Source organism: Rhincodon typus, chromosome 5, assembly GCF_021869965.1.
Source record: "Rhincodon typus isolate 14 chromosome 5, sRhiTyp1.1, whole genome shotgun sequence".
NCBI lineage: Eukaryota > Metazoa > Chordata > Chondrichthyes > Orectolobiformes > Rhincodontidae > Rhincodon > Rhincodon typus.
The window spans coordinates 101,922,332-101,947,074 of record NC_063336.1 but is presented as its reverse complement, the minus strand read 5'-3'; the positions used below and the strand labels follow the sequence as shown (position 1 = coordinate 101,947,074).

General features: G+C 39.0%; 1 protein-coding gene across 4 annotated transcripts; it reads right to left on the bottom strand.

The window, feature by feature from the left end:
- Nucleotides 1-9,536: 9,536 nt before the first annotated feature.
- On the bottom strand, nucleotides 9,537-23,578 carry LOC125483188. 4 transcript variants are annotated; one of them, XM_048597362.1, is made up of 7 exons: nucleotides 23,209-23,578; nucleotides 21,892-22,020; nucleotides 19,581-19,657; nucleotides 16,781-17,029; nucleotides 13,360-13,423; nucleotides 10,817-11,194; nucleotides 9,537-10,157 (listed from the first exon to the last, which is right to left on the bottom strand). In XM_048597362.1, exons 4-7 carry the CDS (start codon nucleotides 16,970-16,972, stop codon nucleotides 10,093-10,095), a joined length of 699 nt encoding a protein of 232 aa, XP_048453319.1. In that variant the 5' UTR covers nucleotides 16,973-17,029; nucleotides 19,581-19,657; nucleotides 21,892-22,020; nucleotides 23,209-23,578; the 3' UTR covers nucleotides 9,537-10,092. The 4 variants fall into 4 exon arrangements, with proteins under 4 accessions (XP_048453319.1, XP_048453318.1, XP_048453321.1 ...); XM_048597361.1 differs by having other exon boundaries at nucleotides 16,781-16,934; XM_048597364.1 differs by having other exon boundaries at nucleotides 9,537-11,194; nucleotides 16,767-16,934.
- Nucleotides 23,579-24,743: the final 1,165 nt, after the last annotated feature.

The window sequence follows — 24,743 nt, the reverse complement described above, 5'->3', positions numbered from 1 at the left end:
CCCCACTACACTATTTACTCTCTCAGCCAGGAGATTGCTTCCATTTCAACTCAGGTGAAACTCATCTTTCTCCTTTCCCAAAAGTAATACCAATGTCTCAAAAATCTATACCCTTCCCCTCTCACCATCCCTCAAAGAATGCATTTCCTTCCCTGATCTGCCTTTGCTTAAATGCTGAAGCTCATGACACAAGTACTATTTCTGAGATTACTACCTGGATGTCCAGTATTTCAATGTACTAACTCCTGAAATTGATCCTGCAAGACCCCCAAGCTGTCCCTCTCTATGTCATTAGTTCCCACATGAACGACTATCACTGGCTGTTCACCCTCCCTTTCCAGAAATTTATCCAATTGTTCCACTATGTCCTGAACCCTTGCACCCAGACCATTTGGGACTCACAAACTCAGCTTCAAACTAAACTGTCTGCACCTTGAGCTAGTGACTTACCCACTACTACCACCTTTCTAATTTAACTATCAGTCTCTATCTCTTATCCCAGAACAGAACTGGGCACCATGGTGCTTTGGTTTTCCCTTGAGTCATCCATGCCTTAGTCTTGTTGCTTGTTCAATAGGCATCTAAGATTGCTTACGTTTGAAAGGCCTGCTCGGCCTTACATATGAAAGGCCTGCTCGGCTGTTCATCATACATTATGGCCTGCAAAACATTGTAAATCTCATCTGGAACTTTAAGGGTTATTCATCTGAGCTTTGGACTTGCTGCTGATAAGATGAGTGGCTTTAGCTTTGCTTCTGTATATTTGGAATTTCAGATTGTTGGATTTGCAGTAGCATTGAGCACACTGGGCTCTCTCTGCTCTGGTTTGTTCAACAAGTCCTTGACTATCTTATAATACTGCTGTTGCAAGTGTAAAAACTTCTAATTTTGCTTCAATTTCCCTAACATTTGAATAGGACCTGCTATGTGAATAGCTGCCAACATCTTATTTTAACCAGTGTTTCAGCTGTGACTTGTTTGTTGATCTTTGTATTTTTTTTCTCTTGGCAATGCATAGCTTTGCGTGAACTTGTGTCTCCCTGTCAGTGGCTATGCTTTCTTCCAGCCCTGCAACACTCATCTCAGTGCCTCTTCTGACATCAGGTTTCAAACATAGAAACACAGCAGTGGTAAACTTACTTGTTTGATTTCTTAAATTTATCCGTCCTGTCAATCTTTTCTTCATGGTGATGTTCACATTCCATACCGCTGTGATCGTGCCTTATTTTCCCAAATGATCTGTGCTGGTACCTTACAGTTTTTGCCACCTCTGCCAGTATATGGTTGCTGGGCAAAAGTTGTCTGAGACAGTTCATTGCTACTAAACCTCCTTTCTCTTTGATTTGCCTTAAGCTTATCTAATGATTATTAGTAGAAGATAAATGATTGCAGAGTATCTCGAGAGGAGGCACCGTCCTTAGGTAAGGTAAGAATTTTAAGATGTGACAGACAGCATGGACATTTGAAACAATTAGCATACTTCACATCAAACAAACAAGTTCGACATGCAGTAGTTACAAAACTTTTCATTATGTAGACTAAAACATTGGAAGAAGGTACTGTGCTCCCATGGACAATTATTTTGTCTTGAATCAAAAATTTCTTGATCAAGAATCCTGTTGCTTTGTGTATTTTAGCTACCGTGGGAAATATACAACTTATAGACTTCCTGGGCTGTGGTCAGCTGAGCGCCAAAGATTCAAGTTATATTCCAGGACAATGCTGGGAAATTGGAAACGTCCTCCAGCAAGCTTTCCCAAAATGTGAGTTGTCACCCCAGTCGGCTTTCTGGCTCTAATTAAGGGAGCCTTGGCTGTCCTGGAGCCAGAACTCAGTGCAAACAGTAATGAGCCCCCTTTGAAATCTTAGATTTCTTTTTGATTAGTAGGTGCAGTCAAACTGACATCTGAAGCCTGATTGCCGCTGTGTAAAAAGCCTGTACGGTTTTACAAATAAACTCTGCAGTTTAAACAAATCTCACCACACTGCTCAGCAACTGAAGTAATTCCCCACCACCAATTGGAGATCACGTGAAATCCAAGACATGTAAATAGAGTTCACATGGGAGATATTTTGCGAGTCACTGCCCTATGCAGATGTGCAAGGGTCTATATAAATGCAGGTTCTTTCTTTACCAATGCCTGACATACCCAAGATACTGCAACAATGTTATGGTAGCAGCCATTCAATTTTCCCATGCCTTAGCTAGATGTAGGGCCAATGATGGCTTACGGCCTTTAATAGGATTTTAGGAGCTGGTTTGCTTGGTTACTTTTTGCAAGCTTTTTTAACATGCTTTTGAGAGTTAGTGTGTTCTCAAAGGTCATTGATATTGTAGTATGTCTCAGCAATATCATCACTTCCAAGCTCTAGTAACTCGACTCCGAGTCGCTTTTTGTTAACTAGAGCAGACTCGATGGACCGAAGGGCCCTTTTGGTGCTGTAAATCTTTATGACTCTATGACTCTACTCTTAAACTCATATCCAGATTTTAAAATGAAACGTCAGCTTTCCTGCTCCTCTGATGCTGCTTGGCCTGCTGTGTTCATCCAGCTCTACACGGTGTTATCTCAGATTCTCCAGCATCGGTAGTTCCTACTATCTCTTTAAAATAGAAGACTGTTTTTGTGAACATCCTTCGAAAGTTGATGAAAAGTTCTTTACAATGTTTTTACAGTTTACTGTAACATTTCCTTTTGAGAAATATAGAGAATTATATCTGTGATCCTGAACCTACCTCTAAATTACTCAGTACAGCTAATGTCCTGGCGATATGGGTTCAAATCCCACTATTGCAGGTGGTGAAATTTGGAATCAATTTTAAAAAAAATTATGACAGGTTTAGCGAACGTTTTAGTCATCTGAGACAGATAAACAGGAGGCTGGAAGAACACAGCAGGCCAGAAGTGACTGCAGGACTGAAGAAGGGTAATATCCAAAACATTGACTGCTCCTTTTCTCCAGATGCTGCCTGGCTCACTGTGTATTTCCAGCCTCCTGTTTGTCTACCTTGGATTCCAGCATCTGCAGTTTTTTTTTGTCTCTACCTGTTTTACCTATCTGGTTCATGAATGTCCTTTAGGGAAGAAAATCTGTTGTTCTTACCTGGTTTGGCCTACATGTGACTCCAGACCATCAGAAATGTGGTTAACTCCTAACAAAGAAGGATGGACAAAAGTACTGACCTAGCCAGCAAAGCCCAAATCCTGTGAACAAATAAACTGCTGCCACTATGACCTGACCCCACAATTCCCCAACTACTCATAACGCTGCCAGCCCTAGGTCACCCTTTACTGGCTCCGGCCCTGAACAGCACTGGCCCCACATTGGACCTGAACTCATTCCTTCCCTCACATCATTGCCAGGCCCAGTATCCCTCATGCACCCTGACTTACCCTACACACTGCAGAGCTTCCCTGAACCTCTTGCAACCTACATATCAGTCACCCTACCCACCTGGCATTCTGACACCTTCCCGCCTGGTACTTTACTTAGCTAGCACCTATCCTCTCAGCATCCACATCACACGTTATTGCTTACTGATTGACAGCAGCTGTCCAAGTGGCTGCCTGTGATTCTGAAACTTTAAATTTAACAAAATGGCAACTGACTGCTGTGAGAAAGAAGAGGGTTGCCTTCCTGACTGATCTATGTTACGAGGGACCTGTCAGAATGGGATTATGCTATGCCTTTCTGAAAAAAAAAGCCCTGATCTGAATCTTCTGTCAGAAATTTGGAGCTGTTTTAGAATCTGTTTGGGGCTGGAAAGTTATGTTTTTGAGGTGGCAGATGTGGGTTGGAACCAAGATGAAAAGTGAACAAATTGTGGGGGTGCCCAGTGCAAAATGCAAGAGGGAGGTGCTAATGGTTATAGAGGAGAGATATAAGTGTAGATGTAAAACAAATAACATCCTGCTAGTCTGACTCATTTTTATAAACATCCAGTACTTGGCCCTTTAACAACTAAATTACACTTTGTCCCAGTAACTGCAGCATATTTTGGCAAAGAAAACATGAATCTGGTTTGATTTTAAACACAATTAAGCAGGAGTCAATTCTTACTTGTTCTATGGAATGTCTTTTAAAAGAATGAAACAAAACATATAAGATATGAATATTACTGATGTCATAATATTTGATTTTCAACAAGTTGCATCTTCACTCTAGTCTGGGTTCATACTGGTCTGTTCAGCAGGGCCGTGCAATCACTTGTTGGAAGGAATGGAGGTATAGAATCTATTCAGACAGCAAGTTTATATCCTGGAGCTGGCTTTGGGAGTTGTTGTAGCAAAATTAGTAGAAGTTTAATAGAGTCTCTTTCAGGTATTTTGTTTTTATTATTTTGTCTTTGCATTAATGAATGAATAGCAATATGTTTACAAGGCTTTATGCTAAATGATCTGGAAAGGAACTTAAAGATAGTCAAGTAACCTTGTACCTACTGGCCTTTTACTCTCCTAGGTGGTACAGGTTACGGATTTGAGCACTGGTGTCACTGAGAATTGGTGGCAATGGGAGTGAATATCTAAGGTGGTGTTTTCAATCCTAATCATGGGACTACTCTGTGCTGGATGGTTTCAAACTTCCTGAGTGTTGTACAAGTCTCATGAATCAAAGTGAGTGGCCAGTATTCCATAACACTGCTGACTTGATGCTTGTAGATTATGCATGGGCTTCGGGGAGTCATTAGGTGAATTAGCATAGAATTCCCAGCATCACATAAAAGAAGATATCTCAGAACTGTATAAAGATGGGGAGCAGGGGGAAATTCATAGTAGAACAGTACCGACACATCTGATTAGTCTTTGCTGTATTTATGTTCTAATGTTTTAATTTTTCTGCACTTCAGGAAAGATTTTTACTTTGTAGACCACAACTTATGCAGATTGAGTTTCTGTGATTAAGTCTGTATATGTTTCCTTTCAATTTAATAAAAAAACTGAAATAAAATATTGTAGTAAGTAATGACATTGTCACACAGATGGAATCATTGCAATCCTTTCCACACATGCATCAGTAAGGGCTTTAGCAGGTACCGATTGTTGGCCTGATCTCCTGGCATAATCAACAAGGAGTTGATGGAACTTCTGAAGAAATATCACAACTGCAACACATTTCAAACAAGTGAAAATTTGTCACTGACATCATTTCTATTAGCAACTATTTATGTTCAGTCAGAGTATCATTTGCAGTGGTGAGTTACCTATAAGTTATTGCATTAATGGCCTAAAGTATGTTGACAATTCCGTACCTTCATGTAATTAATGATCTTAGAGCTGTATTGTCAAGGAGGATGTGGATCTGAGAACAACTTCAGTCACACTATCTTACAATGCCCAAAGTTTGACTCATTATAGTTGCTGATTCAAGGGATTCAATGACAAAGTCTAGGACCAGATTGTTTTCTTTCCATCTTGTATGGAGAATGGTATGTGGTGCAAGGGAAGGTTAAGGGGTGAACAACAACATGAATATAAAATTGTAGGAGCAATAAATAAACCAAAAGTATATATGCTGCTGAGACTACCTTTTCCAACTGAATTTTACTTATTAAAAACAATGGACTTTTGCTACAAGGTTGAGATAGACTACTTGTACAAAAGCGCAAGCATTATGAACTCTAACCATCTTTGTACTCAAAACAAGGTGTATGTGGTGTAGTAAAATAAATTGACCCGATGACCTCAAGTGTTCTGTAGAGATTTAAACACAATCACTATTTTCTAGTAAAATTATTTTTAATTTACAACAAATTTGAATATCCAAGTCCACATCACTGGAAATAAGAAGTTTCACTAATGTGGAATAGAGTTTCTTATATTACATATAAAAATCTATAATTTCCTCCTTGTGCAAGTATAATAAGTAATAATATGCACATGTAAGACAGATGAACATAATACTTTAACTGCCAATGACATTAGTATACATTCTAACAAAATCAGGCACTTTATGGCTTATAATAGTGACACAGGTGACTATTGTGGGCTGTCAATGGCAGGATATTGTCACAAATCAGAATTGATAACAACAGTTTCTAAACAAATATCCGTAAGGGTTTTGAACTTTCTCTTCAAAATTTTGATATGGTATCAAATTAGAATTTACTTATGCTGCAACGGATTGAAAGGTACATAATTCCCCTAGCCATGGAATTTGCAGATTGCATCCTAAGTAACTAAGAGGAGCAGAAGTAGACTTTATGGCTCTCAAGCTTGCTATCTATAACTAATCTTCTGACCACTTCAACTCCACTTTTCTGCTGGCTCCTCATATCCTTCAGTTTTCTAAGAAATGAAAAATATATCTATTCCAGCTATGAATATGAAATATAACATAACCATGAAATGCTGGGGCAACCCTAACTCTCTGGTGTATAGAATTCCACAGTCACAGCAAACATATTAAAGAATTTCTCCAGTCTCAGTTTTAAATGATCAAACCTTATTTTGACACAGTGCCCCCATGTTCTGGGTCCCACGACTGGGAAAACTCCTCCGTGTTTACTCTGTCAAGCCCCTTCAAATTCTTATGTTTCATTGAAATCATTTCTTACTCTTCAAAATTCCAGTGAGTATTGACCTACTTTACTCAGCCTCTCACAGTTCTCACTTTCTAGGAATCAATCCAGTGAACCATCATCCAGCTTTGTCTCCAACCAAGTTATATTTTTCCACAGATATGGAGACTAGAATCACACATAGATCTCCAGAAGCGCCCAAAGCCCTTTTCAGTTGTATTAAAATTTCCTTGTACTTGTACCTTAGTTCGTTTGCCACAAAGACCAACTTGGCATTTACCTTCCCAAATGCTTGCTGTACACATGTGTTAACATATTGCATTTCTTGGATGAGTACAGTATTTGAACAACATTTGCAAGTCATTTTTTAATTTATTCATGAGTTGTGGGTGTCACTGACAGGAGCAGCATTTTTCGACCAGCTCCAGTTGCCATTAGGAAGTTTTATGACCTTTTAGAAAAAAAAATCTTATGACCTAGGTAAAGAACCTAACTCTTTATATTCTATCTTGTATCTTATTGTTCATTCATTCAATCTGTCCAGATCTCTTTGCAGCCTCTTTGCATTGTCCCCATAACTTACGTTCCCTGTTGGCTTTGTATTGTCAGAAATCTTGGCCACCTTGCTCTGTTTCTTCATTTAAGACATTAAAATGGATCACTTCCTGAGTATCATGGATGTTGTAACTGAACCAGTGAGGCAGGCAGTGCCATATGATCAATAATGTTTGCAAATGATATTGAACGATCTGGTAGAGATGAAGAATATATGGTTGAGTATTTGGAGAAAACTGGAAGACAAGGATAAGAGCAACAAATCAAAAACCCAATTTATAGCCTGTCAGTTTGAGCCTAGGGATAAGGTTCAGAGTGAAGGTGAAAAGGAGATGGAAGATTTGAAGAATGGGCACTTTCAAATACTGGGCAGAGTCACTAGTGGCAGAAGATGGAAGCCGTAAAATGTAAAGTAGGCAATAGATTACCTCTGGTGGTAGTAATTGAAGAATTGCAGTGGAGTGTCATTTGATAGAGAAAGTGTTCCTAATACCTGAAGGGGAGAATCTATAAGATAATTATGATAGCAGCCTGATGTATAGTGCAGAAGTGTGGCTACCATCAAGAGTGGAGGAACTCTAACTTGATACAAGTGAGTTACAGAAGCTGAAATAGATGTCCAGAGCAATGGGTAATGGTAAAATCAGGAACTAGCATGCCAAGGGTCTGAGACGATTGAAGATAATAGTCAAAAAGAGTGAAACGATGAGGTAATTTGACATGGAAACAAAAACGTGGTGGCATGAATGGTGATGGCAAAATTTCAAAGAAGGAGAAAGAGCCTCCGATCAGATGGAAAAGGTGCAGTGATGAGGGAGTAAGCCTGCAGAAGACAATGGCCTACTGGTATCATTGCTGCGTTGTTAACCCAAAGACCCAGGTAATGACCTGGGGACCTGGGTTGGAATCTCGCTGTGGTACATGGTGGAATTTGAATTCAATCTGGATCTAAGAGTCTAATGATTACCATGAATTCATTGTTGATTATTGGAAAAAGACCATCTGATTTGCTAATGTCCTTTAGGGAAGGAAACTGTTATCCTTACCTGGTCTGGCCTACATGTGACTCCAGGCCCACAGCAATGTGATTGACTCTTATCTGCCTCTGGGCAATTAGGGATGGGTAATAAATGTTGGCCTAGCCAGCAACACACTCGTCCCATGAATGAATAAATAAAAAATAATGAGTTTGGAAGAGGAATGGGTGATTGACATGAGATGAAGAAGAGGCCACTAAAATAAAATGAGAGAAATTGAAAGAAGAAAAAGTAGTAACATGAATTGGTGTCTTTGATGAGAGCTATTGGGAAGAAAAATAAGAGCACTAGTGAGATACAGGCACAAAGCAATCAAGGATGACAAATGCACAAAACATTTTAAAAAATGCATGTTAACAAAGCACTTGGTTTTGGAATTGAATGGTAGTAAAGTTATGTTAGAAGTTACATAGTGTTTTGTTCTAGGACTGTGCACAGATCTTGTCTTGAGAATTGATTACAGTGAAGTTTGCCTTTTACCTTGGAAAACCATAGTTAGGAGACATATGGAAATGTTCAAACATGCAATTCAACAGTAGTCAATAGATAGTTACATCAATAATTAGTATTTATAAATTTAGATATCAGTAATTGTGGTGGCACGGTGAGCATTTTTAAGATTATATCAAACTACTATCGTTAGAAATGAGAGAATTAACTGCACAATTTCACTTTAGTAATGTCTACAGATCATATTTAATCACCTGCAAAAACAAGAAAAATGGACTAATCTACTCTATACCAGTGACTCTTGACTCCCTCTCCCTTGACAGAAATTTACTGCGACTACTGCAGTCCTATCTTGCCCTCTTTCAATGACTCCATGGTGAATTGCTGATCTAATTTGTGGAAGTATTTTCAATACAGAGTTCAAAGGTTCAAGATACAGCTTCTATTATCTTCAGGGACAATGTTTATTGACAATGATTTCCATGCTGGTCAGTGATACCCAAATCATATGAAGTGATTTTTCAATCCCATCACATACTTCCAATTTCTTCCCACTTCTGTGAGTAAAGGTACTTTATCTAGGGAGAACAGTAACTAATATCCACCATCTTAATTGACAATTTTGCCATAATTGTTCCATACAGAAATGTATGTATTCCTTGTTATGCCATTTTATTTCATTGTGAAGAACCTTTTGATATTACAGGAATACTAAAAAAAAGGGCATGAAATTATTTCGTGTGCTAGAAGCCAAAATGGAATTTTGCAAAAGTCTTTCTTTAAATATTATGTACCAATACTCTCACCTCTATACTACATTGCAGCAGTGAGGCCACTTTTCAAAGCTCACTTCTAACTGCATGTGAATGCAGCAATGAGGATCGACGCTTACACCAAGTAACAGAATGCGACAATTGTGTATTAAAAGTTTAGATCCATGAATGCTGTGTACAATTATAATGCAAGGGGTAAAAGCATCCATGTGGCTCTAAAATGATACCTGAAGTATTATTGTAAAATCAGCTACTCTAACTCTAGATTAAGTATATGAACTTTGCCATTAGTATACTCAAAAAAATGACACGATGTGTAACTGACTATTTATTTTAAGGATACACCAAATAAATATCTATTCCAACTACATAGTTAATTCTATTATGCTGAATCATTTCTCACTTATTCCTATTGTTTGGTGCTCCTGAGTCGGCCACATCACTTGAATGCTAACTTTTGTTCCAAACATTAAATGCGCCTGTTTTTTTTTATTGATCAACACAATAAATATAAGCAAATCACTCTTGCATTTCAATTTGCCTTTGACATCTAGTTAAAATCTAAACCATCCATGAACCCTTAATTTTTCTAAATTTGAATCCAAATCTTTAAGAATCGTGGAAGTCTTCATCCTAATACCAGATTTCAATTTATCCATGTCCTTAAGAATCTTGCATACATGTGTAGAGACTTCTCTCCTCAAGACAAAACTGTCTCAGATTTTTCACCTATTTCTCAAAGCTCATATAACTTAAGTCAGGCATTAGTTTGATTGTCTTTGTCTTCACTGCCTCCAATGTTTGGATATCTTTCTTGTGGTACTGTTGTGGAAAAAAAAACAGTTGACAATATTCCAGGTTTGGTCATGACACGTGTATACATGCCTGATCATCATCTTTTGGGATTTATGCTTTATTCTTCACCAAATGTCCCAGGATCTAATTGTATCTCCTCATTTTCAGTTGCACAGTTGTGTTGCTGATTTCTGTCAATTATTCATCAATACCTCCTTCTAAATCCTTCTAGACTACAGGATGAAGCAGAGGAGAAAGAAATGTTCGAATACATTCCCACTATTGATTGGTCTTCACTAGTTTCAGAACTTTGTACTTATTAACTAATTTGCCACTTATCAGTCTACCCTCCCAGGCTTGTGTATTTAGTCAGGCTCTTTCTCCAATTTGATACCCCCTCACAATCAATCAAATATCACTTGCAAACTTCCCGTCAAATCCCTGACATATTGTAAGCAGGAGAAACCTCAACGATGAGTCACCTTTGACACCACTATTGATGCCTTGCCCCGCAGACACTGTTCTACTTGTTTAACCAACTTACAGATTCACCACAAAAGTATCCTAATGTTTGCTGTAAGGCTATTAAAATTAGTAACATTAAATTAATGGATGTACCTTTGTAATTTAATTATCTTAATATACTTGTAATTACAGGACAGAAAATTCTTCGTAACAATAATTACCATTTGACAGGGTTCTTTTACAGCTTTGCGTTATTATTCCATATTTCAGTACGTCACAGACCCTACACTTCACCGTTGGAGCTTTATTTGAAAATGAGCAAGTATCGCAAATCCATATCTTTGAAGTGGGAGAGCTTTCCTCTTCACTGCTATCAGGTTCTTTGGGCGTACAGGTTTTAGAAATGTTGATCAGCCTTTCATCAAACTGGGTATAAAATAATGTTTTTGGGCTTGTTATTGAGTTAGACCTCATCCAGGTTGCAAAGTGCTTCTGTTTATTCTTGGTCTGGATTGCTCTAAATGGTGAAATGGTGAATCTGTTCTTCTGATTTACACAGTTGTTGCTGGAATTCTGGAAGCTTGCAGGTGATCTCGGTGCTAGAAGGAACAAGAGAAGCATTTGACAACATTCTCTTTGCAAAGCTAGAAATAATGCTTAATCATAGATGCTAGTATGTTTTGACATGGCGAGAAATAAATACCTTCCCCACAACCCCCAACAATACCAGTCAAAGTCTGTGAGACCAAAACGTTATTGGCCCAATGGAACACTGCACGTCCATGGCCTAGGAGATGGTTTCTGGCAAAACAGATGGGAGAAGGAGATCAAAATCTCTGTAGATGGGAATGAGAGGCTTGGTCAGTGACTGGGATATGGAGGGGAACATAATTAGCAGGATCAGCTAAGTTGGAAGAGGTTTGGGAAAGCAGAAGAGACACTAATTGTCACCAGGGAAGGAGTGGTCATAGTTAGTGGCGAGATTAGAGCCTCCCTTGACAAACCAATAGTGGCATTTCTGCTGCTTTTGCCCCACAAGGAGTGCCAGACACCATTTACCTACTATAGTCACAGCTCCTACCTCCTTTTCCAATGTTGAGTTTCCTTGCTTTTCTTTCTATGTCCAGTAAAGCTCTTAAACAAAATTGAATTTTTTTGTTCCCATCACCAAATTGCAAGTGGTTCTCCACCACCCACATCACCACCCCTCCCGCACAGTCAGTCAATTAACCACAGTAGATTACTGTTTCCAACTGAATAATTTACGTGTAAAACCGGATAAGAGAAATGCAAACCATCAAAAGTTGAGGGAGAAGGGGAGGGGGCTGAGTCAAAATGGAGTTGGAAGGGGAACACAGAGTTTCTTGACCACTGGGAAACCCACACAGCACTGAATATTAAATCAGGCTACCAAATAATTTGGCAACCCAATTCAGTTCTGTTAATTACATATCCTGCTTCTCCATGGTGGAGTACTAGGATATCTGCAATTGTAAAAATCAGGAACAAAAACAAAGTTGCTGGAAAAGCTCCGCAGGTCTGGCAGCATCTGTGAAGGAGAAAACAGAGTTAACGTTTCGGGTCTAATGACCCTTCCTCAGAACTGTAAAAATCAGGCGTTGCTTGAATACATGACTTCTTGGGGAAGTTTCCCATATTAAACCTTTAATGCTCTCCCCCACACAGACACCTTGTTTATAATTTGAGAGTAACTTGATTTGAAAACAAAAACAGCCACAGGATATGTGGCATTATTTAGTCCATAATATTAACCACTCATTGTTGTTAAAAATATTTTCAGCTAAGCATTTTAAACTTGAAAAATAATCACAATAAAAGAAAGCCCTGAATATCGCAAACATTTTTTTGACATGTGGCCAAATGAGTAAATCCCTCAGAAAATATAAAGGAATAAAAAGAATGGTCTGATAGACTACATAGGTTCTAGCTCGACCCATACACTGGATCAAACTCAATATTTTCGTATGCTCCTTCTCTCTTTCACAAGTAACTGATAACAAGATGTTCCAGGAAACATCTTTTAAAAGATAATTTCATTAGTAGAGTTGCAGACCGATTTATAATGTTACTAATCCATGGTGTGGTTGTCCAAGACAGTTAGGACCTGAAAGGTTTAACTGACATCACAAGGTATGCTCGACCTATCAGGGTGTAAAAGACTGTTTCTGGGTGGGGGCTAAGGGATTTTTTTTTCTTCAGGGACCCTACAGGTAATTCAATGATTAGCTATATGTTACTAACCCCAAGAATAAATCAATGTGTACTTTTATGCCTGATGTTTCATGGAAGATTATATATTGTAGATAACTTGCAACTAGTTATTAAATAATATGTAATAAACTGATTTACTGTTCATCAGGATTGAGCCTAAGACTTTGTATAGGTACTCTTCTCCACATGATGTCAGTAGCGTAGACTAATTATAATAAGAAAGATTGGTGGTGTCTAATCTGTCCATGAAATCCCAAATGGGAGCAATACCTTTATAAAGAAATCTATTGTACCTTATAAGGTGTGACTAGTGCTGTTGGCTCACCCCAACTTTCAAAAATAAAAGTTACAATGATACACTGGGACTGCGTTAAAGACATTAATCCACAATAACTTGTGTGAGGATGCCAAATGGATATTCCAGATTGGTATGTCTTCACATGTATTTTTAGTTTTAGTTTAAGTTTAAGGAATGATATGCAGTGAATAACCACTCTGGACTTTTCACACACAGTGATTTGGTAGACTTTACCTTCTTGGTGAGATGTCGGAGCAGCTGCAGGGTCCTCAGTTTGGTGATCACTGCCAGTATTTTTCTGTTTGAGGAGGAAAGAAAGAAAACTAAGTGATAGACTAGCCTTCTGTCAGTTCAGGTTACTTTAGCTGTCAAAATCCATCTTTAGCACGTTGTGGAAACTCCCAATTATGCTCCTCCCATCTGACCAATACTTTGTGTCAGAGCATTTATCTCATTTGATCATTTCCCTCAATGTGAATGCTTAGCTTAAATTTCAGTAAAATTGGAAATTTCAGTGCTATTCCTTAAAATTATGGCAGAATTGTTGATAAAACAAATACATTAATTTTTTTCAAGCAAAGTAACAATTTTATTCTGCTGCTTTCTATAAAAGGAATTACTTATCCATTTATTCAGCACTCTTCAGGCAGATATGCCAAGTGGGTGATCATGTTAGTGTCCTCCTGAAGTCCCCAGCATTACAAAGCCAGTCTTCAGCCAATTTGATTAATTCCACAAGATATCAAAAACAGCTGAAGGCCATGAATATTTCAAAGATTGTAGATACTGACGAAATATTATTGAATGTTTGTGGTCATATTGTTCCTAGTCAAGCTGTTCTGATATGGTTACAACAGGGATCCACCAAACAATTTGGACAATTGTCCAGGTATGTACTATTCACAAAAGAAAAGACAAATTCAATTCAGCAAATTATCACCCTATCAGTCTACTCTCGATCAGAGTTACGGAAGTGGTTGACAGTGCTATGAAACAAATGTTACACAGCAATAATCTACTGACCTGTGATTAGCTTGGATTCTGCCAAGGCTGCTCAGCTCCTGACCTCAGCACAGCGTTGGTCCAAACAGCAAAAGTGCTGGACCCCAGAGGCCAGGTGAGGTAGACTGCCCGCAACATCAAGGCAGCATTTTACAGACAAGGGCACAAAGGAGAAATTGAAGTTGATGGGACATGGGGAAAGCTCTCTGTTCATTGGAGTTAAATCTGCCACAAAAGGAAGTTGGTCATGGTTATAGAAGGTCAATTTTCTCACTCCAAGGACATAGTTGCAGCAGTTCCTCGGGAGAAGTATTTTTAATCAACCTGTTCAGACATGTTGTAACGCATTTCTGCATCAGGTGGGACTTGAATTCAAGCCTTTAGTTCAGGTGCAGTGTAATGACTACTACACTACAAGAGCCCTCAAGTTCCTCAGAGTAGATTTCTTGGCCCAACGATCTTCAGCTGCTTCAATTACTTTCCCCACTTATGATGGCGAAAGGTTCACCGATGACTGCATAATCTTAGTATCATTTGCAACTCCTGAGACACTGAAGCATGAAGATCTAGACAGTGGTTTGGTCTGACAATTGCAAAAAGTATTTATACTGTAATAGTGACAGACACTGACTCTCTCCAACAGGAGAAAATCTGACCATCTCCCGTTGACACACAACAGTATTATTTTCCCAGAATCCTCTCAGTATCAGTAACTTGGGGGTTTCAGTTGAACAGAAACTGAATTGGACCTGCTATATAAATACTGTGGATCCAACAGCAGGTCAGAGTGAGAATTCTGAAGTGACTAATTGACCTCCTGACTCCCTAAAAATCTGTCTATCATCTGTAAGACAAATCAGGAGTATGATGGAATATTCTCCATATGCCTGTATGACTGCACCTTCAACCACTCCAGGAATGTGACATCATCAAGAACAAAGCAGTCCACTTGATCAGCATCATACCCAACATTATGGGAGGTTGTGGTGTAATGTTAGCATTTGGAATAATAATCCAGAATCCCAGACTACTGTTTTGCAGGGGGACATAGGTTCAAATCCCATGGCAGTTAGTGAAATTTGAATTCAGTGAAAATTTGGAATTTAGGAAGCCTGCTTAAATGCAATCACCATCAATTGTTGTAACATCCCATCTAGTTCATTCATGTTTTAAGACCATTCGGAATGGGCAAGAAATCCTAGCCAACAACCGGACATCCTATGAACAAATACATAAGAAAATTATGTATTGTGACCACTGACAAGGTGTGTGCTATCTACAAGATGCACTGCAGCACCTCACCGACTCTCTTTCATAGGCACTTTCCAAAACCATGACCTGTCCTCACTTAGGACAATATGTGGGAGCTTTACCAACTGCACAGTCCCTCAAAGACAGGCTCCCTATTGAAACCAAAATCATTACTTTCACTGAAACAAAATCCAGTGAAACACCCCAACAGTAATATGAATGCACCTGCACCAGCTGCAATACTACAGAAGAGCCAGTAAGGTGAACAAATGCTGGCCATACTCCACATTTCATTAAAAAGGTTTATTTCTTACTTCTTTAAGTAGTATTATTTGTTTTAATGAACATCCTGTTTTCATACTTAAAAGGAACAGCAGATTTTCATTGAAACATTTCCTATAGAATAAATCTTTCAGTTACTACTTAATACTGGTAGAAACAATAAACCGAGACCAAAATTCCTCTGTTAACATTTTCATGCTATGGATGATAATCTTAATGAAAAATTGCCTTTATTCTCCTACCCAGTGGGCATCCTCAATTCAGCCAGAGATTTCTCCCAACTGCACCAATTTGGCATTTTCAAGTTTAACATCACATGGATTTATTGAGATTTTTGTGTTAAGAAAGCTCAAGTTTGGAACATTGCAGCAAAGGCATCTCTAGTTGTCCTCGAGAAGGTAATGGTGATCCTTCTCTCAGAATTAGTGTCATGCACGTGTTAAAGTCACTCCCTCAATTCTAGCAATAGGTAGGAAATTCTATGCTTAATGACTCGTCATCGATGGTGAGATGAATTGAAATCGTGGATGTGTTTGTGCCCATGCACCAGCTATCTTTTTTCATTCTAATGTGCATGTTCTGGGTTTGGAAAGTGTCAACAAAAGTGGCTTGGTGCCTTGGTACAATGCATTTGTGGTTATTAGACATTGCAAACATGGTCAGCTAATGAAGGGAGTGGATGATAAGGTAGTTGCAAAATACAGCAATCAGTTTACTATTTAGTCTTTGATGATGCTACACTCGAGTGTTGCAAGTGCACCTATCTAGGAAAAAGAAGGATATTCAATTCAGGAGTGTAATTGCACTTTTAAGTAGTGGAGGGGTTTTGGAGAGTCATGGACATTAGTTTTACCCACAGTACAACTCAGCCTTTGATCTGTACTGGTATCTACTCTATTTAAATAGCTGGCCCAGGGAATTTTTTTTTCCAGTTCCTGCCATTTAAATTCCTTTCACTTTAGCTGCAAGATTCTGGATTTAAAATCAGAGCAATTGTATTTTGTCCTATTTTAGTTTTATTGTCTATTTGCAACTTGATAATGCATTATCGGCTGACGAGGATCACACACCCATGAGAGTTAACCATCACTTTTTGGCTTGCTTACCTTACAGAGCATACCTGCATATAATATAGGACTTCAGCATCTTCTATACCCCATGCTGAAAAGTGACCAGCACTCATTCGATGTCGTACAGGTGTTGCCTTAATAGTGTACTTACAGCCTTCACTGGGAGAGCAAGGAGGGAATAGTTTGGGAGAAAGACTCCTTTTTCTGTAAATTGATTTCAGGAACAAAATTACTGTGGTCATAGTGCATCATGAGATTTCAAGCTTTCAGAAATGCATCCATTTGCAGAGGTCTGCAATCTGTATGTGTATAAAAATTCAACAATAATGACTATCAAGAAATTTTATAGTTAACATTTCACCTCATAACATGAAATACAAAATATTTGTGTGGTATTCTAATACAGGAATAAATGCCTGAACATACGATTAGACCCAGCACATTTAGCACTGAAATCTAAGTTTCAAAGTGATGTTAAACAGAATTAAAACAATTGCTTCAGTAGTTGATGCAATGTCAATCAGTATCTGCACAGATGAGTAGAGAATAGACTTAATACATCATGGAGAAATGAAAATACAAGTATGGACCAAGTAGTTGACTCAAAAGGCTGCAATTTTATTGCTGCATGTGGACACCTAGTTCCAATTCCTGGGTGTGCCACCATCTACTTCGTGGATTATCTCAGAGTGCTGCAGGATATTAGATTGGCATACACATAGGATCATCCCATGTGTGTCCTGGAATACCTTGAATAAATGTTATCCAATGTTCAAGCAGAATAAGTTTACATGACATATTTTATAATTGAGACAATGGTAAGCTATCCCTCCTCATCCTATCAGCAGCCTTTCATACAGGTAACTCGATTGTTTTGCTTCAATGCTGCTCCACTGTCACTCAGCCAGGTGGGACTGCATGGAGGGCAAGTTCCACATAACGCTATTTGACAAATTGGAACTAGACTCCTCCATACACTTTGATAGGGATCGGAGGCTGCTTGGCAAGTCAACCAAAGCACCCAAAGTCTAGATGTATCTGCTTATTAATGTTCTCATGTACTCTATACATTGGTGTCCTCATTGATTCCTGTGCAGAAGTATTCACCTCTTCCCTCAGCGAACTGGCAAACGAACCATGCTTTAGCTCTGTCTTGGCTCCTGGTCACTTGTATCTGATGTCTAACCACGTGCAAATCAAATAACATAGTCTCCTCCTGTTTTGCTGCTACATTTTCCTGTTTCTGAGGTGACGGTTGGGCAGGCAATACTTTTGGGTGTCTGAAAAGCAGGAACTCAGAAGAGATGAGGGAGGTCGAGGTGGCTGGGAAGCAAGAGTCCCATTGGAACAGCATTTGAAAATTCAACATGCCAGTGACCAGGATGAGGCCATGTTGATATTTAAGGGGTGTAAGTCTAGATCATGACATCTTTAAACTTTCAACCTTGCTATAATCCATGGTCTTTTTGCAGCTGGTCTCATGATGGAGACAACCATTTCCTCCAGAGGGCTCACCATATGGAGGTGCCTTAGTCATTCTTCACCTCCTAATTCCTCTTTCTCTGCCTATGTCCTTTTCTGTTGTGTACCACCTTGTCCTGAAGAAAGGAGCCAGAATTTTGAGTGATGGTCCAGCACATTTTTGTGCACTGTGCCAACTACAGCTAAATAGCTGGACGTAAGTGGAGGCAGTGAGAGGAGGGTGAGGCTGGCAGCATTGGTAGGTATGAGGATGAAGAAGTGGAGCATTTGGACTCTAGGTGCAAATCGTATGTGCCAGGGAGTACTGCAGGGTGAGTGATGGACTGAGTAGCACAAAAATCTGGTGAAATAATGGATTGGAGATGTCACATGAAAATACATTCACTGTCCTTGATCGTTCACACATGATCCGTAGACTTCTTGTGGGAATGACTTCCCTGTTCCCACTCCTCTTCAGGGAGTGGTCCCCAAGAGCCCCTTGGCTACCTACCACAAAGCTGAGACACCTTTCTTCCTTTCTGTCTAAAATACAAAGCCACATCTGTCACACTGGAACCCTTTTTTTGTCTGCCCTGGTGTTCAGTTTGAAATAATTTGTATTACAGCAATATTTTTCTGTAGCTTTCCTTTAAAAAGGTACAACACACCTCTGAGAGAACAACCAGCTGTGTCATGCAATTGGCAATAATCCTCCCACTGAATGCAACCTGTTATGCTGTTCAATGGACCAGGGGCTCTTGTTGTGTGCAGAGGCCGCAGGGAGCTTGGAGGATGGAGAAGATGTGCTGTAACTGCTCAGGCTGAACTTATAACTGTGCAGATAATAATATGGTTCCCACCATGATCTGCAAGAGCATAGGCCAGTCACAATAATGAACTCTGGGCCCCAAAACCATGGCAATCTAATCTTTAGCCCAGTGGAGAAATTCAAAAAAATGCACCCAAGTGAAGTGAAAAACTTTTAAAAGATGAACTCGATTTCATTGTTTGAACTTTAAAAGCTTAACTAGCTGGAGTCACTGTATCAGTGGAGTGTGATGTGTGCAATAATGATCAGAGTGTCTAAATTCTATTCAATTGCACATTTCACACAAATCAACTTTGTTTTGAGTATAGAAAGACAACAGCTTCTGGAAAATTTGATTAGATAGAGCAGAAAGAAACAGAACTAGCTGAGAAAAATTCATCACATGCTGATTAAATAGAACAAATGTAATTGGAAGAATTAAACTTAGAAAAAAAAACCTAGTCATACAAACGCTTACAGCTCTCACTGGCAAACAAACATGTCCTTTACTAACTTCACCTTCCAGTAACTATCAAGATGTAAACAGGATGTAAAATGAGAATTGAAAGATAGTTCCAAACCTTTCTGACATGCATTCATTGGTGGGAGTTTTTGCCAAACATTTGCTAGTTGAAAATCTAATGGTGGGTATTGAATCCTGGAATTAGACACAAATAAAATAAGTTGGATTCTCTCCTCACTGCCGTACTGTGGACCTGCAACTAGTTCTTACATTGTAATGTCAGAATGTACTTGGAAGAACTACCCCTATCCAGTAAAGCACTATTTCACTTTTGCCCACCCCTGATAGCCGTTGATCAGCTAGTCATTCCAAAATCTGTTTGCCTCTTCCTTCAGAAGAGCTCATGAGATTCAAAACATGAATGTGACACAATGTCAAAATTAGTGCCAGACTGACTGTCTACTTTTCTTGCCTGAAAATGATACCCAGAGTTTGTGGGTGGGTTGAGCAACTGGTATTAGTGGAGCAGACAAGGATGAAAATGGCACAAAGAGGTCTGACAGTTTCTACAAACCCTAGTTTGCAAATATAAACGAGACCTCTGTCCATTCCTGGCAAATGCTCTGGCTGCCTAATTGGAGGTCCTGTGAAAGTTGGGATTAGCAAAGCTGTAGTGACAAGTTGGATGCCCCACCTGTTTCTGTTAACACCAAGACCAAGGCAGTTGAGATAAAAATCAGACTGTGTTTTAAAAAAAAATACCACTCCTGCTATCCAGTGCCTGAGATGCACAAATAGAGTGGAGCGATCCATAGGAAGTGAAAGTGGGTTTAATGTTGCAGTCTTCAGAAAAAAAAAGGAGGTTTTATCCTGTGTAATCACTCCCATACTTAAAGCATACAGACAAGAATCTAATCCTAATTCTAACAATCACTACTTGTACAGAATTTACTCCAGTTTATGAAGCAAAGCTGGGTGGAACAGTGAACTGTGAGGAGGATCCAGAGATTCTTCTGTGATATTTACACAAATTGAGTGGGTGAGCAAATGCAGTATAATCTGTATATACACATGAGGTTATCCACTTTGGTAGCAAAAACAGAAAGGTGGATTCTCTGAATGGTGATCGATTTGGAAAGGGGTATAAGTGTAACAAGACCTGGGTGTTCTTGTACCAAATGTAAGCATACAGCTGCAACAAACAATGAAGAAGGCAAGTGGTAAATTGGCTTTCCTAGCGTACAGTGTGGAAGCAGGCCATTCAGCCCAGGTCTACACTGACACTCAGAAGAGCATCCCAGACTCACCCCCTTACCCTATCCTTGCAACCCTGCAATCCCATGGCTAATTCACCTAACCCACACTTCTCTGGAAACTATGGGCAATTTAGCATGGACAATCCACCTGACCTACACATTTTTGGACTGTGGGAGGGAACTATAGCACTCAGGAAAGCTATGCAGACACAGGGAGAATGTGCAAACTCCACACAGACAGTTGCCTGAGGCTGGAATTGAACCCGGGTCCGTGGTATTGTGAGGCAGCAGCGCTAACCACTGAGTCACCGTGCCACCCAGCAAGAAGATTCAAGTACAGGAGGAGGGATTTCTAGCTGCAGTTGTACAGGGCCTTGGTGAGAGCGCACCTGAAGTATTATTTTTGGTTTCCTTATCTGAAGATGTGTGGGTTTCCTCCGAGGGCTCCAGCTTCCTCCCACAGTCCAAAGATGTGGAGGTTAGGTGGATTGGCCATGCTAAATTGCTCATAGTGTCCTTTGATGTGTAGGTGATTGGATTACCCATGGGAAATGCAGGGTTACAGGGACAGATTGGTAGGTGGTGGGTCTGGTTGGATGCTCTTCGGCGGGTCAGTGTGGAATTGATGGGCCGAATGGCCTGTTTCCACACTGTAGGTATTCTATGATTCCATGGATTCTATGATCTGGTTGTGCAAAGATTTACCAGACTGATTCTTTAGGTGATAGGACTGATGTATAAAGAGAGATTTTATTGGTTAGGATCCTATTCAAACAAGTTAAGAAGAATGAGGCGGTAGGGGGTGGGGAATGGAATCTCATAGAAACCAGTAAAATTCTAACAGGACTAGGCAAGGTAAACACAAAAGATGTTCCTGATGACCAGGGAGTCCAGAACTGGGGTCAAAGTTGAAGCCAATTAGGAGTGAAATCTCCTCACCCAAAGAATGGTGAGCCTGTGGAATCCTCTGCCACAAAGTGGTCAAGGCCAAAACATTGTAACTCACTCCTTCTTGAAAACATTCAATCTCACTAAAGGGATCAAAGGGTATAGAGAGAAAACAGGAACAACATACTGTACTGGATGATCAGCTGTGATCATATTGAACGGCAGTACAAGCTCAAAGCGCTGAATGGCCAATCCTGCTCCTGTTTTCTATGTTTCTATGCTTACCTGCACAGGCAATCCTTCTTTCAGTGTCTGTGGTTCACATTCTTCACTTTCCTCTGCCTGCTGAACTGCAGAGGCTGCTGGGATTGTTGGACTTTTTGAACCATCGTTGTTGGAAGGTGACTTCTGGGGCTGTAAATTACATTAAATAAAAAGTTGTATGCTATGTAATCCTTTAAGCTCACTATTATTCTATACAATTATGGCTGAACTCTGACTCCAACTTCCCATCCAATCCTGGTGCCTCTTGATTTCTTAAGGTCAGACAGATCAGTTTTGGGTTTGAATTTGACCAATGACTGACCAACCAAGACAGAGTTTCAAAAAATTCATTACTACTTAACTGAAAAAAGGTTTCTCCTCATCCCTATCCTAACAAACAAGTACCTAATCCGAGACCAGGATCTCTAGTTCCAGACTCCTCAGGTGACAGCAGGTTTAAAAGTCAGGTTCACATAGCTTTCATCTAAAGAAAAACATTGCAGCAAGCATGCACACTTCCTATAAAGTGATACGTTAATATCAACATCCATGTGTATCAAAGATTGCAAGCAGACGTCATTCTAAATTTCTAATAAATTGATTCAATACACTTTCTATTAACAAACGTCATGGTGGAAAAATATTTGCATTGATTTATCACTAGGAAGTTCCATCACACCGAGGTGCCTCAAATGTCACACTTCGCGAGAATCTCTTTTGTATCCAATGAGTTAAATAAATGAATATAAATCACACCATCCTTATGGTAATCATGACCAGCAATCAAAGTGGTCAAAGAAAGTTATAAAATACATCACATTTTTTCCTTCATAGGCAGGCACTTGTAGGAAAAATCTAAACTAATAGCTGAATTACTCAAAGTTACTACTGTGCACTGGATATTTCATTACAGTTATGATTTACAAGGAGTAACACAATGATACAAACATTATGTTGTATTATGTATCATTTTGTAAAAAGTGAATGCGTAGTTAAATTAAAAGGAAACACATTCAAAATAACTGAAACTTTATAGAAAAGGCTATACTTCTTTCCTTCAGCCAGGGTTTCCCAAAGACTGATTTCTATTTTCACAAAAAACTGTAACAGGCAAAACAAACTAGAACAATCAAATTGAACAATTTCCAGATTGATAAATGCTGTTTAACTTGAAGGTAATGTCTACTTTCTGTCTTTCCCTGAAGACAGGACCATTCCAAATGTTACGTGTTTCAGCTCACTCCTGAGCATATTGGTTCCACAAGGTGGACAATTGTTAAACTAATCCTGGCTATCAGAATAAATGTTTTACTTGCAAGGCTAATTTATTTCACATACCATTTGTGAAAGGATATGGAGCAATTACACTTTGAAGCCATAGAACACACCATTCTACATTGGAGATTTCCCTCTTTTATGTTTATAAAACAGCAGTCACAATATTCATTTATGTACATGTAACAGTAAAATAATTCAGTAAAACAAAATCAAATGAAGTGAGCCACATAAAGACTTGAGTTTTAAAGCCTATTTTAAAGGAAGAGAATAGTAGCAAGGCGGGAAAGTTTAAGAAGGGAATTCCACAGCTGAGTTTAAGCATCTGAACACACAGCCCTAAAGATGGAAATTAGGAATGTGCAAAAAAAAAACGGACCAGAACTGGAAGATAACAAACTTCCCTCTGGAGTCATAAGAACACATAACTTAATGTAACTTAGGATATGAACAGCAAAACCTCTTTAATTTATGGTTAGAGATTTATAATCTAAGTTATTGTGCATAATACAACAAAACATTAAGTAATGTATCTTGAATCTAACATGTATCTGCCAATCTACTTAAATAAAAAGAAATCTGCTGTTGCTTTTTAATCACTCCCCAGGGCAAGAACCAATAATTCACAAACTGCTGTCACACTCAACAATTATCCCATAATTGGTTTTATTGTTTTCTTATTTAGGCCAATTTCCTATATAGAGTAGACGAATGATAAAGGAACAGATCAGCTAAATATAGCTTCCATCTTTGAATGAACCACAGTGGTCCTCTAGACCACCAGTGAGCAATGTGACAGCTGATGTAAATCTACCTTCATCATAATATGGGGCACCTGTGTTGGGAATCAAAAAACCTTACCCTTATTAATGCTACCTCTTACAATGCACAATCATGTTGTCAGCTCATTTTTCTTTTTTAGATGAAGCTTTAAAAGTGTTATGTGACTGTTACTGAAGGGCAACTAATTGAATGATGATATAATAAAAGGATTTAAAATATTTGGATGGAATTCTTTTAATGGAGTGATATTGTCCAGGTGCTAACAGCAACCAACCTAAGTCTGCCTTCCCCATTCCCCCCACCCCCCTTTTTAAAAGCCGTTTGAATCCATAAAAGATCCCAGGTATTAAAATCAAATGGTAGAAATTAAACATTGATAGTTCATTTTTCTCATATCATAACAATATGCACTGAAGTGCCTCTACAATCTTTGTATTGGTGGTCAGATTACAAGTAAAGTAAGATAAGTGGTATATTAACTTATAATTTGTTATCATTCTTTTTCAAATAGCGAGTAAGTTCAAAGATGGAAAGCATCAGAGCATTGTAAAAGCATGAGAAAGGGTGAGATTGAAAAAGGAATGGGAAAGAAGAATTCAGTAGTGAGTTACTTCAGCACACCCAACGTCTGCTCATCTCACCCTTCACCATTCCAGCACTGGGTCTGGAACACCTTTCTTTTCTCCTTTTCCCTTCCAACTATTTCAGACTCAAAAAATCCCCTAAATATCATAATCAAAGACCCCCCCCACCTCAGTTATACTCTCTTCTACCATCTTCTGCCAGGCAACTGATATAAAGTTTCTATACATGTA

Coding starts and splice junctions, on each gene's coding strand:
- LOC125483188 (XM_048597361.1), bottom strand. Junction 16,935..19,580: donor AATGAATGCATGTCAGAAAG/GTTTGGAACTAT, acceptor ATCAATTTACAG/AAAAAGGAGTCTTTCTCCCA. Junction 11,195..13,359: donor TCCGACATCTCACCAAGAAG/GTAAAGTCTACC, acceptor TGTTCCTTCTAG/CACCGAGATCACCTGCAAGC.